The 15,781-nt window shown below is 46.4% G+C and overlaps 1 protein-coding gene across 3 annotated transcripts in view; it reads left to right on the top strand.

Annotated features, from left to right (window-relative positions):
• The window catches only part of ZMAT5 (zinc finger matrin-type 5), an 84,812-nt gene that overhangs the window by 13,383 nt on the left and 55,648 nt on the right, over positions 1-15,781 (top strand). For 2 of the 3 annotated variants that reach the window (XM_078667205.1, XM_078667204.1), the window contains 2 exons: positions 4,454-4,516; positions 12,089-12,169. In XM_078667205.1, coding sequence (XP_078523331.1) covers positions 4,454-4,516; positions 12,089-12,169 — 144 coding nt within the window. The remainder of the gene's footprint in view (positions 1-4,453; positions 4,517-12,088; positions 12,170-15,781) is intronic. The other variant, XM_078667206.1, reaches the window with a different exon arrangement.

The following is a 15,781-nucleotide window of genomic DNA, read 5'->3' as shown; positions in this document are numbered from 1 at the left end:
AACTTGAGAAGATAAAAAGCAACCTGATATTATGCCCTGCGTCACCCGATCACTCCACCACTGGGGTATGACGTTTGCCTATCAAGCCCCTCACTGCTTAATGCTACCCTGCTACTCCTGGTCTCTGATTCTCAGATATCTGCGACCAGAATCTTAAAGAGCTCTTGTTTTCCCAGGCACTAAAAGTGCTGAATTGCCCCATTTCACAGTGGGCATTGAAGAATAAAATAATGCACTCGGATAGAAGCCTGTAAAAGAAGACCTTTTCACATCACAACGTCATTAGATCTGTAATCAATCTCTTTTCCTTTTGTTTTACTGAGCTCCAAGATGCACTCGTATTAACTCCTTTCTCTCACTCTTATACACCGTACAAATGTCAAGTTAGATACCTCTGTTATCTGCAGACCCACGAGAGTCCTCTGTTTGTTAAAGTTTCAGCCAGCTTTCAGTTACATATAGTTTGCTGGCTCAGAAAGAATGTCATCTCTCTCGCGAGAAGCTGTAGTGTACTTGTTTGACTAGCCAGTTCCTTCCTCTGGTCCAACATTTTACCTTCTTAGCAATTATTGCCTAATCTAACTTTGGAGATTTCAGGTTGCTTAGCTCACCAGCCTCAGCATCTCACAAACACATACAAATAGGTGAAAGAAGACCAAGGCCATAGTGCTTGAAATAGGAGAAACAAAGATGGCATTCTGGGTCATCATGGCTGTGGAAACTGAGTTGTGGTCCCGGTACACACAGGAGTTAGTGGGCGGCAGTTTTGTCAATTGGCGCCTTTTTATCACAGATGTTCCAGGGCCTAATGGCTTATTGGACCTAAAGGCCTCAAGGACAATTCTTTAGCATTTGATCACCAGGGAATCGACGCAGAGGGAGCCAAAACGTACTCGGGTAGGTAGTATGGGGCTAGAGAGTCAGAACTCAACGTATTATACGTAATACATCACTCTTCCAACCAGTGCTTGATCTTTGTCTAAATAAAAATACTTTATTATACATCAGTGTGATACTGTACATATAACAACACAGAACAAGATATCAATACATTTACTATGGGGCAGAAGAAGGCTATGTCTGCCAGATGCAAGGTTGGCCCTCTGGTAATTTCTGCAGACCTCGCTCCCACAGACTCTTCTGGCTTTTAGATAGCTGTCCTGTCATATTCTGGGCCTAGTAATCCAGGAAATAACAATTTATGGCAGTTACGGCCCCTCCCTGAGTAACCCTAGGGCTGTTGTGCTACTCTACCTCTACTCTGTGCCCTACACAACTTATGGTGTCTTTAGCAGTGATTTCTTTACGATTCTTAGTATGTCCTCTCCCTACTTAGATGTCCATGTGAGCTTACTGTGACTGTGGCCTCTGCCTCTCCTACGCTACATATTCATGCAGGCTGACACCTTCACTTACAAGCAATCCACATTGGGAAGTGAGGGACAAAGTGGCTTCGGCAACGAGGGGGATGCCAGTTTTAGTCTTTTAGCTCCATAGGTAATGCAGATGTCATTGGAGACAGCCACAGGTTGTTGCCTTGTCCTAAAAAGAAAATCCCACCCCTACCATCAACCCTCTTTTGACAATATTTCCTTGCAGAATTTATAGCTGCCTCCATCCAACTTTTCCCCCAGTGGACGATCTCCATGAAACTCTCCATGTAGGTTGCCAATTTTTGTGTTTACAGATGGAAAGTGAAAAGAACACTGTGGGATATCATGCAGTGTTTTTTTCCAGGGGAAATTGAAGATTCAATTCTGATCTCCCAAACCTAGTTGTCATGCAATGATTCTAGCCTAGGCAGGCTGGTTTAGAACACTTCTGTATCATCTTTTCTCTGTTAATAATACGTTTGAGTACCCCCGTGTTGTTGGTTGCCAAGTGCATAAGCAGAAAGTGTGATGCTAAATGAGTGTAAGGCGTGTCAGATCCTACTAACTTAGGAGACTTTAATTTTGTTTCACGTCTTAAGAACTTGAACTGGGCTCATTGGTCAAAAGGCTGTTAGAGCAGACTGGACGTTAGTGGACATGTGATGTACTTTGATGAATCATAGTCGTTTTATTCAGTAATGTTATGCTGAATATGCGATGTCCTTAGCATTGCTGTTGTGAGGATTATGCTGAGAATTTTGAGAGAGACAGAATTTATCAGCTTGTAGAAAATCTTGAACATTTGTTGTGATTAGTTTGCCTTATCAATAATCTTTATTGTGTGGAAGAGCGTTTTGACCCTGCTTGATGATTTAAGTACATTTTGCTGTGCATCTTATCAGTGGTAGAGTTGTATCTGCCACAATAGTGTTCCAGATGTTGATGTAGTCTTTTTCCAATTGGCTAGTATTGGAATGCTTTATTTGTTTTATTTTCATGTGCTTTGGTTTTTCCATTTAAGGGACACTGTGATATCCGGTTTCCTAGCATTATTTAGGCCATTGAGATGGTCAGGAAAAGTGAAATGTTGATGAGCATTCTTCATCCTTGTAGTACCATGATAGGTTTAGTGATAGGAAAATGTTACATGAAAGGGGTCCATGGACAGTAGAGAAGGTTATGTTACTTCTCAGATCACCTCTTATATCGCCTTCAGTGCCTAGGTTGATACCTGTGGGTAACAGATTGTCCGGTCTCCTATTATGTTGTAAGGCATAGGATGGTAATAGATGAATTACATTTTGATTGCAGTTTGTTTTTATGAGTTATATGGTTTCAAACAAGTTAAATTCACCTGCTTTGTTTGCAGAAATCACATCTCTTTGCCTGAGCGAGATTAATGTGAGGCTACAGCAACGGCTGGTATTAGTTCTTGTTCCTTTTAGTTTACTTACATCACGTTTTTATCCCTCGATCTGTTTATGATAGTGTCTTTAGTTTGTTAGAACCACTGCAGTGTGGCGTGTAGCTTCATTTCGTTATTGGTTGTCATTGAAGCATCTCTGGCTTTATAGATCTTCATTTATTCAGATGCAGTGGTATGTTGCATTTGCTTAGTGTGTGTTGTTGGTGCTGTGCAGTGTCCTGACTACTGTTAGTTCAATGTGATGAAAGTTTGCTCCAGCACAGCTCTTTACTGAATACAGTACAGGGTGGAGGGTAGCACTATTCTATTCTCTTAGTTATGTTACAGGACCCTTAAAGAAAATAGATGCAGCATATACCTTTGGACTAGCCCACTTCACCTCGAAATGCCCTTCTTTGTCATGCAGTATCAGCCTGCCACACAATTTTGTGGCTTGTTGCAAAGGTTTTATATGTTGCTACATCTTATGCTTGCTTACTTGTTGTTCTTCGGTTAATGTTCGCCCACTAGGGCACACACTATTAGACCTGTCATGATTTCATCTCCATACAGCTCCAAACTGGCCACCAATGTTCTGGCTTCAAGGACTGGTCTCTTCTCTGTTGGGGCACTGTGCACATTCCGACTGAGACTCACACATTTGGTAGCTGCCTGTTTTCCTGTGATTACTTGCCTTTCCATCTCACCAGCTAGGTTGTCTCTTCCACGGTGGACACCACCCCTGCCACTGTTCAATCACATCATTCACTCTCAGCATTTTAACACACCACTGACAGAACAATGGTGTGTGGTTTGTAGTGGGAGCTGGGAGAGAATTACAGTTGGAGAAAGAATAAAAAATTAACAGGACCTACCCGCTGTGAATGTAACCTAAGGGCCTAACATGAAATAAAGAACTTACTTCCTGCCTGAGTTGCTCCACTCTGTTGTATAAAGACCCTGCCCTCTAACTACAACACTCACCTTTCCACTCTGCTGGGTTTCATTCTTGCAGTTAATTTTATGGTCTCATCTCATAGATGTTTTTTGTCTAATGGTGTGACAGTTGTCCACAAACCATTTCTGTTGTCAAGGGAATTCTATGTGATTACATTGTTAATATCATGGGTGGTTTGGGTAGGATTGGGTGTTAATCCTTCTTCTATGTTAGTAGGCTGGGTATCTGCGGCTTGCTTGCTTAGTTCTTGACCTGTATTGTGCCTTGATCATCTCTCTGCACTCTCTTTTGTGGTGACAATGGCTGTCCCCAGCCTCCGCTAGCCTAGAACCAATGGAACTTAGAACTTTGGTAGTATGGATTCCGAAGATATTGAGTTCCGGTACCACTGGTTAATCACCCTGAGGCCACTAGACTGAAGTACTTTAGTGCACTGTCTAGAGATTTGTCACCCAACCCTAGGTATGTCCAGGTAATGCAGAGCTCTAGACACTGCTTCAGTTCTGTGCTCCAAATGATGGTGTTTCTGACTATTCATTGTTCACAATCTAGAGCATACCAACTCTTCTTTGAACATCAGTTTTCTTGTAGCGTGTAGAACTCCATCCCACTTTATCTTCTGACTGCTCATATTCCAACTTCACCCTGTGCTCCCTGACCTCTCAATCCTTCAAGTATTATATTTGGGTGTTGATATAGATTGACTTTTGTTCACAGATGCCCCTGCAATCCTCGCAGATGAACAGGATAAAAAGCCATGCCGGAAATTTCTACAGACCGGTATGCAATGTTTTGCTCCATTACATTCTTGCTCTCAAGGGGTAAGAATTGCTCTTTCACTCACTGAAAAAGAAGACAGCCCTTGGTGCGAAAATGTTCACATCAAATTGCTTTCTATTTTCCAGTGTCTTTCTGTTACCTCATCTGGTTCTCTTCCCCTGTAAGGCCTTCAACAGATCATCTCTCTTCCTTGCTCCCCAACTGTCCTCTCTTCCAACACTCCCTCCCAACGCATTGCTTTAGCTCCATGTGTTAAGTGACTGGTCTCTCTTTCGTTTGCGCTATCTCTCTCTGTCCCCCCCCCCCGCACCCTCACCCCGGACTCTACCTCAAGCTTTCTCCCCCAGTCTCCTTCTTTCTCCCTGTTTCTCTTCCTTGCCTGTTCCTTCACTGTCTCCCCTCTTGCTTATCTTTTTGTGTCTTGCATTCATCATTCTAGTCTCACATTTCCCTCCCTTGGATTATGCTTCAACGTACCTCCCACCTTTATCAAATTATGGCATGCCCTGACCAATCTCCTTTATCATGTGACACATCAACTTGACTTTCATGCCATCAAATCATTCCTTTGGGTAAACGGTGGCTTGTTTGCTCTCTCCATCATTCTGCACAAAACACTCGTTTCTCCTTCCTTTAAGGTGTGTGGCAGTCTTCTCCCTTTTTGTTTCCTTGCATTCCTTGAGGTGTGCACTAATGAGTTTTCTTGTTTTGGGTAGTCTTGGTGCTCCCTCAGGGTGTGCTCTGGGTGGTCACTGCCATTGTTATGTTATGTTATGTTATGTTATGTTATGTTATATTTGTTTTTATATAGCGCACGGCTACTCAAAAAGAGTGTCCCGGCGCTTTAATGATGAGACCTACAGCAGAATAACACAACACAGTGATAAAAACAGAGTGGAAAGCATAACAGAAAAAAAGGAAAGAAACAACCTAAAGAGCAAATAACCAAGTTTTTAAACCTTTCCTAAATGCAAGTAAGCTAGTGGCTCCACGGAGTGTCAGCGGCAGGGTGTTCCACAGCTGTGGTGCCAGCAGTCCAAAGGAGCGGCCTCCAATGCGGGCTCTTTTTACGCGCGGCACCGTCGCCAAGAACAAAGATTCTGATCTGAGAGAACGGGCCGGATGGTAAAAGGCGAGTCTCCTTTGGAGATACTTAGCTCCAACAGCATGGAGGGCTTCATAGGCCAAAGTTAGTGCCTTGAAGGCAATCCGCTTACGGATAGGCAGCCAATGTAAGGTCTGCAAAAGACCAGCAGCACTGGCTCGCCTATTTAGGCCATAAATGGCTCTCGCGGCAGCATTCTGCACAACCTGGAGTCGCTGCAGCAAATATTCTGGCAGGCCCAGGTAAAGGACATTAGCATAATCCAACCGATCAGAGCCTGCACGGTCAGCTTCCTATGTTCTTCAGATAGAAGGGGTAGAAACCTCCTCAGCATTTTAAGGAGGCCAAAACATGTGCCCGTCAGACCCTTGTCCAACTTGACCCCCAGGTTCTTAGCTACTAGAGATGGACAGGATGGTGGAAACATGTTAATAGGCCACCAAGCTAGCCAGTCAGGATCTGACGCACATCCGAAGAAGAGTACCTCAGACTTCTCTGAGTTGCACTTGAGGCCGCTCAGATGAAACCATCTAAAGACAGCCTCAAGGCAGTCCCGGATACTCTCTCCATTAAAATCTCCTCCCCTCTTACAAGAGAAGAGGAGCTGTGTGTCGGCATAGGATACGATCCGGGCCCCGAACGACTCCGCCAATGCCGCCAGAGGGGTCATAAAGATGTTAAAGAGGGTCGGGCTCAATATAGAGCCCTGCGGGACCCCGACTCCCAGTGGCGGCATCACGGCCGAGTCTGGGGGGACCCAGATCGTTTGTCGGCGGTCAGCTAGGAAAGATGAAAACCAGCTGAGCACCGTCCCCCTAAGGCCAATCTCATAGAGTCTGGCGAGAAGGCTCTCATGGGGAACGGTGTCAAAGGCCGCCGACAAGTCCAACATGACCAGCATGGCCTTGCCCCCGGAGTCCAGTACCCCTTTAATGACTTCTGACACCTCCAGGAGCGCTGTCTCTGTACTGAGTTTTGGACGGAAGCCGGATTGAGTAGCGTGCAAAATCTCATGCGTTTCCAGGAAATTGGAGAGCGCCGTGTGTATGTGCTTCTCTAAAATTTTCATGAAAGCTGGTAAAAGAGAAATCGGTCTATAATTGACCGGTGCCTCAGGATCAAGACCAGGCTTCTTCAGCAAAGGGATGACCATTGCCTGCTTCCAGGCTTGCGGAACCAAACCCTGGCTAAGCGAGAGATTCAGAAGTGGATTAGCCAACGGGTTAATAACTTCCGCCATTTTTGCCAAAAATTTGGCCGGGCAGGGGTCCAAGGGCGACCCAGATTTGAGATTGCCCATAAGCGCTAGGGAAGCAGGGGCTGAGATGGGTGGAAAGACAGCCAGCATCGGGCCTGATGAGACCTCGAGGCACGAATCATCCTCGGGGTTAATCGACCCCACGGGCGCCACCAGTTGAAAAGAGTCCTGGATAAGCTTAATCTTGCTGGTGAAAAAGTTAGCAAGATCAGAAGCCCAGGACTTAGAGGGCATGCCTCTGGATGCATTAGAACGAGGGGCCGTAAATTCTCTAACTATGGAAAAAATCTCCTTACAGGAGTTGGAGGCGGCTTCTATTCTCCCTGCAAGGTAGGCTTTTTTTCCTAGGCGAATGTCCCGCTGATAGGCCTTAACCGCTGTCTTATAGGCCAGCCTTGCCACAGGGTCATATTGAGATCGCCAGGCTCTTTCCGACACCTTACAAAGCTGCCGGGCAGTCGACAGTGCCGCAGTGAACCAAGGGGCCGAAGCCCGTTTCGGTGTTAAGCGGGGGGCCATCACTGGGGCAAGATCATTTAGCCTGTCCAAAAGCCAAGCCTGCAGAGACTCAAGGTCCTTCTCCAAATCTCCTGAGAGAGGGCACGGGTGATCCAAAGCGGCCTGAGCCAGCATAGCTGGAGTCACGCAATGGTAGGCCCTAAGGGCACGGCCCTGTTGCTGAGACGCAGGATTAGCCAGTTTCACCGTGCCTTTAACCAAAAATTTGGCTAACCTGTGGTCTGACCAGAGCACCGGAATAATCTCCTTCACCTCCAAAGGAGATGTCGAGAAGACCTGATCAAGAGTATGTCCCTTGTCATGCGTTGGCCCCTGAAGATACGGGATCAGGCCCAGGGGAGCTGTGGCCTCCAGAAGTTTAATAGTATCCGGGTCCGATGGCTCATCCATGCGGAAGTTAAGATCCCCAGCAACAATGCAATGTTCTGCCTTCAGGGCCAGTCCTGATAGGACCGACTCGAACTCTTCAAAGAAGGTTCCAGGGGGGCCGGGTAGCCTATAAACTAATAGACCTTTAAAGGATTGATGAGGCGCCAGAGTGATGGAGAAGGCAAGGGACTCAGAGCCGCGGATATCATCTACAGGCAGAATGGAACAAGCCACGCATTTCTTCACCACCAATGCCACTCCCCCATCCCTTCCCTTGAGTCTGTCCTTCCTGAAAACATTATAATCAGGTGGAATGGCTAAAGCCACATCGGGATTTGAAAATTCCCCCAGCCACGTCTCAGTTAACATGAGACAGAGTGGCTTTTCCATATCTAAAAGATCGAAGATATCCTGCGCATGTCTGCCCACAGATCTAGTGTTTAGCAGCATGCAAGGATACCCAATATGGTCGATCTTTTTATTGGGAAGCAAAGACGTAACACAGCTAGGGCGCCATCCGCATCCAGGGCAGCGAGACTTACCCCTATAGCGACCGGGGAAGACAGTACAGCAGTCACCCGAGGAGTATTGGAAGGAGCGTAGCTCACATGATGTATATCGGAGCATGGGAGGCCCAGGGGCATATACGTCCAGTGGCAGAGCCCGACCCGCCGCCCCGTTCGCCTCCTGGACGCTGACGGGCGCAGACGGGCTGGACTCTGGCGTGACTCCGGCGGTGATCCGGCGTATCCGCTGCGCGTGAGCATGACTCTCTTAAGAGGAGGTCGTCGACTGAGCCACTAGAGCGTGCACCCCGCACCCCTCACCCAATATGGCGCCACAGAAGCGCTGTTGCTCCCACCACCAGCCCACAGGAACCGGGACCCGCAAAGCGCGGTGGCAGTCACGATTATGGTGCAGGTATGTGGAGTTGCTTTAAGAACAGGGGATAAACAAATGAAGATTAAAGTAAATATCTAGAAAGGATTTTAAAAACACGCCGCAATATTGCTATTAAAAGCGCGCCTCAGCTCAGCATAGCGCCGTGTAGCGCTCAGGTAGGTCTCGTGTCCGCTCGTGAAATCAGCGGAGCTAAGGATGTCAAGACCGAGCCCCCTGGTTACCTCCCTTAAGAGGAGGTCGTCGACTGAGCCACTAGAGCGTGCACCCCGCACCCCTCACCCAATATGGCCGCCACAGAAGCGCTGTTGCTCCCACTACCAGCCCACAGGAACCGGGACCCGCAAAGCGCGGTGGCAGTCACGATTATGGTGCAGGTATGTGGAGTTGCTTTAAGAACCGGGGATAAACAAATGAAGATTATAGTAAATATCTAGAAAGGATTTTAAAAACACGCCGCAATATTGCTATTAAAAGCGTGCCTCAGCTCAGCATAGCGCCGTGTAGCGCTCAGGTAGGTCTCGTGTCCGCTCGTGAAATCAGCGGAGCTAAGGATGTCAAGACCGAGCCCCCTGGTTACCTCCCTTAAGAGGAGGTCGTCGACTGAGCCACTAGAGCGTGCACCCCGCACCCCTCACCCAATATGGCCGCCACAGAAGCGCTGTTGCTCCCACTAGCAGCCCACAGGAACCGGGACCCGCAAAGCGCGGTGGCAGTCACGATTATGGTGCAGGTATGTGGAGTTGCTTTAAGAACAGGGGATAAACAAATGAAGATTAAAGTAAATATTTAAAAATTATTTTAAAAACACGCCGCAATATTGCTATTAAAAGCGCGCCTCAGCTCAGCATAGTGCCGTGTAGCGCTCAGGTAGGTCTCGTGTCCGCTCGTGAAATCAGCGGAGCTAAGGATGTCAAGACCGAGCCCCCTGGTTACCTCCCTTAATAGGAGGTCGTCGACTGAGCCACTAGAGCGTGCACCCCGCACCCCTCACCCAATATGGCCGCCACAGAAGCGCTGTTGCTCCCACTAGCAGCCCACAGGAACCGGGACCCGCAAAGCGCGGTGGCAGTCACGATTATGGTGCAGGTATGTGGAGTTGCTTTAAGAACAGGGGATAAGCAAATGAAGATTAAAGTAAATATCTAGAAAGGATTTTAAAAACACGCCGCAATATTGCTATTAAAAGCGCGCCTCAGCTCAGCATAGCGCCGTGTAGCGCTCAGGTAGGTCTCGTGTCCGCTCGTGAAATCAGCGGAGCTAAGGATGTCAAGACCGAGCCCCCTGGTTACCTCCCTTAAGAGGAGGTCGTCGACTGAGCCACTAGAGCGTGCACCCCGCACCCCTCACCCAATATGGCCGCCACAGAAGCGCTGTTGCTCCCACTACCAGCCCACAGGAACCGGGACCCGCAAAGCGCGGTGGCAGTCACGATTATGGTGCAGGTATGTGGAGTTGCTTTAAGAACAGGGGATAAACAAATGAAGATTAAAGTAAATATCTAGAAAGGATTTTAAAAACACGCCGCAATATTGCTATTAAAAGCGCGCCTCAGCTCAGCATAGCGCCGTGTAGCGCTCAGGTAGGTCTCGTGTCCGCTCGTGAAATCAGCGGAGCTAAGGATGTCAAGACCGAGCCCCCTGGTTACCTCCCTTAAGAGGAGGTCGTCGACTGAGCCACTAGAGCGTGCACCCCGCACCCCTCACCCATTCCTCATTCACTATACATGGTGACCAGTGTCTTCTATTCTCTCTCCTTAATAGTGCATGCCAGCTGATCACCTTCTTTCTTGGTGACCATGTTCCTCATTTCTTCATGATGAGCACTGACATTCGCACCCTCACAGTCTGGATTATGACTGGTCAGTCATTTTCCCACCTCTTTTCCTCACCATCTGTCTCTATCACGAGGTGCATCCTATCAATTTGTTCCATCCCCTAATTTGCGGTTTGTACTCTAGCTGATACCCTCAATCCCTTTCTAGCTTGAGCTCCAGTTGATTTTCTCCCAACCAGTATTTGCAGGATGGATTTTCCCCCACTTAAACACTCCTATGTGTACTAAAGCCTATGCTCCCTTCATCCTTCTATTACTGAACATAACAGTAGCTCTGTTTCACTCACATTGGTACCGTCCAGTTAGTCATCATAGCTTTAACCAGTTAGATATGTCCATGAAGGTCTATTAAAATCTCTGGATCTGTTTCTCTCACTCAATCCATGTTTTTCCTCTACCATAGACTTTATTTCACCCCTACTGCTATAGCTACATTTTCCCACTCTACTGATACAATCTGCTGGACCTGTGGCTCTCTAATGCTGATCTCATGCACCTTCTCTTTCTTTGCCCTTCAGTTTCTCATTTTTTGGGGAAAATTTGGTCCAATATCTCCCGCTTATTTAACATTGTCATTCCTTCTTCTATCCCTATTCTTTTCTCTGGGAGTCGGTTTGAATCTTTAGATCTTCCTACTCACAAACATGGTCTTTTTGACCTTATGTTATCTTTTCAACACATAACTCTTAATTGGAAAACTCTTACAAAACTTTCTGTCCAACACTGGTGGAATAATCTCTGCCATCTTCATCGACTTGATATTGCTTTTGCCTCCTCGTGCAATCCAATGGTTAATAGAGATCTCTTTTGGTTGCCACTTACTACCTATTTAGACAAAATGGTAGTAACAGATAATTCTCGTTTAAATTCTGAAAATTTCAAGCCTCCGTCATTATTTATTTTCTCTGTTCTTTTTCTTCTGACCCTTGTTGGCTTACTGAATTTTTAACTATAATATGATTATTGTTCACATTCATTTATAGATATGCAATATTACATACTATTCAATTGTAAGCGTTGCCCCTTTCCCCCTTGTCTCCCCTTCCTCCCCACCCTTACTTCCTTATAAAAATTAAACAGCTTTCTTTTTTGCTCTTGCGCTAGCTATTTTATCGTTTATGTATCTATTTCAATATGCTCTTCTCTGTATTGCTGGCCTTCTGTATTTCCTGTTATTATTCAAATAAAGCTTTTTAAACATAAAAAAAGATATGTCCATGAAGGGAGTTTCTCCCTCACTTGAAATGGACACTGCCTGAGCTATTTCCCATGCTCTTCACTATGAGACCAATACCCACACTACAGTCCACACCCTTAAGTTTTATCCTGTCCGGGTCCTTCACCATGTATGTCAGCCCATTGCTATGTCCCTGACAGTGGGCAATGGATGATCTCTTTCTCTGATGTCCTGGACACTATCCAGTTTCTCCTATGTGATGAGTTATTCCATCTGCTTTACGTCACAAAGTAACAAAGGATGTATTTTTCAAAGTCCCTCTGAGTCTTAAGTCATGCCGCCTGTTGGTGTTTTGTTTCAGAGCATCATAAACTCTGGTTTTCACGTTGTTTCTTTATATAATTTCAGGTGAATGTGATTTCGGCACTAATTGCAGATTTTCCCACATGACTGAGGGGGATGTGCAACAGCTGAAGGCACAAATAGAAGGTGAGACATATGGTTGGGTCAGATTCTTCATGAACCCAAAAGGTGTGGAGGTATTGATGTGTCTGTGATTATGAATGTCCTAGGTTTCTGGGAACTATTAGGGAGCATCTGCCCACTTTTAGGGCCAAACTAGGTCCACTAGGAGATGGATGCACATTGGTCTCTACCTGACGTGCATACCTTGTATTAACTTGCCGTCACATGTTTAACCCAAATGAAAGGGATGTGCCAGGAAAACTCTGGCAATTATACAAGTCCTGAATTCTCATGTGCCAAGGAACACTTTTTCTTTGTTTTCTTGGCTGCAAGGAGGAGAAAAGAGGCAGGCCACATTTGAGATAGCTTTGCGGTGGTGTTTTTGAGGAGTCATTTGGTTCAACTTATTTACTTGCTTTTAAGAACAATAGATGAATTTGATATCTGCTGTAGTCTGCTTGTTGCTCAACTGCTAGTAGAAAATCCCATTATTGACTTTTATTAGAAACTTTAACTGCAAACAGGTGATATGCAGGTTACGTGTTGCAACTGTTGCCCTGCTCACTGGAAAATCCCTAGCTGTGCCAATGTACATTGTTTTGCAACATAGAGTCGTGCTGCGTGTTCGGTGATTCACTTTGCCTGTTCCTATTATAAACTAACAACTACAAATTGGGGTTCTACAATATATGAAGTGTCACTCGTTCACTAATGTATCTTGTGGTCAACAGAATTGATTCATGTTTACTTCCCTTTCAAATATACTGGATTGATGCAACTATAGTAATAGAAAATTGGGGGCCGATTTAGACCGCAGAGGACGGTCTTTATCTGTCAAGGTGACTGAGTGAAATACTCAGTTGCCCTGATTGAGTATCAGTCCTCCGAATCTAGAGATGTCCGCCAGCCCAGTGGACATCTCTTACACTGGCAGGAAACACCGTCACGGTGGTCATGTCAATGTAATAAAAGTTGACATAGGGCTCTGGGGCACACTCCCACTTACCGTAATAGAAAGAGTGGCACTGGCCAAAATGGTAGCCCTCCTACGGCTTCTGTATTACTTTGCAAACCTACCTCTGTATATTCCAGCCTCCTTCTCTGCTACTCTGGAGAAACAGGTTAGGGACTTCATGTGGGGCAAGGCACGACACAGAATACGGTTACAAAAGCTTTGTTTACCAACAGACTAGAGGGGGGGGGGTTGGCCGCACCCTGTTTTGAACAGTACTACTTAGATGCTCAATTGCAATGGATAGCACGGTGGTTGGCTGATAGACACCGCACAGATAAGGCAACTACACAGCCCCATATACACTGAGTCAAATCATTGGGCTCTTTCATCCTAGCGCGAAGGCGGAGACACCCAGATCATTGCTGCTGGTCCTGGCATACAAATGTTTCCGTAGAGGCTTATATATCACACGGGCTGTGACTTCCTATGCGCCAGCAATACCATTAGTGGGGTCCCCTAGTGGCCATGCAGCGCAAGCAATCGAGAGATGGCAGGAGAAAGGCGACCAGACCCCTGGGGACCTCTACTGAGACGGCACACTTATACCTGGTGGAGGAAGAGGGGTTTCTGCCTGGGCAGTTTCTTGTGCATCGCTCACTGGTAGCCACACTAGCAACCAAATGGGGAGACATGGCTACAGAACCGCAGACACCACTTGTGATGCAATATTTACATGTCATGGGGTGTGGTAGGCATCTCGTATGTTGGGTCGCTGCGTCATTCAGATTTCTTTTAGCGATAAGTCTGGAATCCCTTTGCAAAAAATGATGGGAACTAGACCTGGGACACCCACTCACTGACAAGGAATGGGCTCATACACTAGAAAGCCCAACATGCATACCCAGACACATGCGGTTCAGACAAATTCAACTGTATATAATACACAGTGCCTACTTTACACCTTCCATCATTAACCGTTACTTTAGTAGAATAGACACAGCGTGCCCTAGATGTCCCCATAGCCACCCACTAGAACGTGTGCTTAGCCGATCTACAAGAAGGCACAAGTGGGGACTTTGAGGGGGGCTACCCAATCTGAGAAACGCGTGGGTAACTGACACGCACAGATGTGCTATGCGGGTATGTTCCATCTTCCCATACTAGCGAATAAATATCCGTCATGATTTACACAGGCTAACGCGACACAACTAGGAGGAAGGGGGTAATGGGATAATAGGGCAGCAATGTACGAATGTATATATAGAGAGGTGGAGGGGGGACTACGGGAGGGTCAATGCTTTTTCTTTAAAGTTTATTTTCGCCTTTTTTGTAGGACTTGTTAAAATCGGAAGAGCTCTGCAATAAGTTGAAGTTGGCTGTATCCGTACCTACAAGCACCGAACTGTGTATATTATATAATGCAAACAGCAACTAATGGTTACGTAAACAAATGTTCTTAACTTCGTAGTCGATGTTAAGGCGACTTGGACACCAGTCACAGAAACCATGTTGACAGTTTCAGCGCCAGTATTCCACGGATGTTCTGTTGAACTGTTGACATGATCTTCTCTGTATCTGTAATCCGTGACACACCATGTATACATGTAACAACAGATGAAAGTGCACAAACTAAATAAAATAGCTAAAAACATTTTTAAAAGTTGACACATGGCTATGTCACGATGACCGTACCATCCCTCAAACTTTTTTTTTTTCTTTTTTTTTTTACCTCTCTGAGTTGCGCCAACAGGTCAACTCGATCGTTAATCAATTTTTTATATATCAGAGAAATAGTGCTGTCGGGAACGTGTCCGTCAAGCACCCGATCTTTGAGCGGGGACGATTCCGGGATAACAGTACCTTCAGGAAAAACCGAACGCAACGCGTGGCGAATATGCACATAATGGAAGAATTCCTTGTCACTCAGCTCATATTCTACCTTCAACTCCTCAAAAGTTTTAATCCTACCCTTGCCTCAGAGATCACTCACCCTGGAAATACCGATCATATCCCACTTCTCAAACCCTTTCGTCTTCCATAGGCTGCCCAGTCTTTCAGACGCATAAAGCGGAGTCGCCCGGGTCAGTCGATCCCTCCATCCCATTGCTGCAGTCGCACAATGCCACACTCGCACCGCTATCTTAGTGGGTCCCGAAAGTTCCCCTCCATCCGATTTAGAATACAACGCCCTTTTATAGTCTCCACCCGGTAGCAGCCACTTATCCATCTCGAACGCAGGATTCAACGCAGGACCGTACATTCCATGGTTGATCGCTCCCAGCTGAGAGGCCCAATAGTATCGCCTAATATCCGGAAGTGTGATACCGCCATCATACCAGGGGAGCGTCAGTTTGGCGAGGGCATTCCGCGAACACCCATCCCATATCAACCGCCTCTGCAAACTCTCCACCTCCCGGAAATAGCTAGCCGGGATGACATCAAACGTGTTCTGAAGCGCGTATAAAAACCGCGGCAAGGACATCATTTTAAAAAGAGCTGCGCGCCCGAGGGGGGACAATGGCAGCCTGCGGCAGGCCACAACGTCAGATTATAACCGTTGGAGCGGAGGAAGCAAATTACGATCATAACGGACCCCGGGGTCTAATGTAATAAAGATCCCCAAATATTTAAATCCCATCTGCGTCACCTGTATGAGGCAGCCGCGCGGCAAAGAGGGAGTG

This window comes from Lissotriton helveticus, chromosome 11 (genome assembly GCF_964261635.1).
Source record: "Lissotriton helveticus chromosome 11, aLisHel1.1, whole genome shotgun sequence".
NCBI lineage: Eukaryota > Metazoa > Chordata > Amphibia > Caudata > Salamandridae > Lissotriton > Lissotriton helveticus.
The sequence above is the reverse complement of the archived record's forward strand: the minus strand, read 5'-3'. Positions and strand labels throughout refer to the sequence as shown.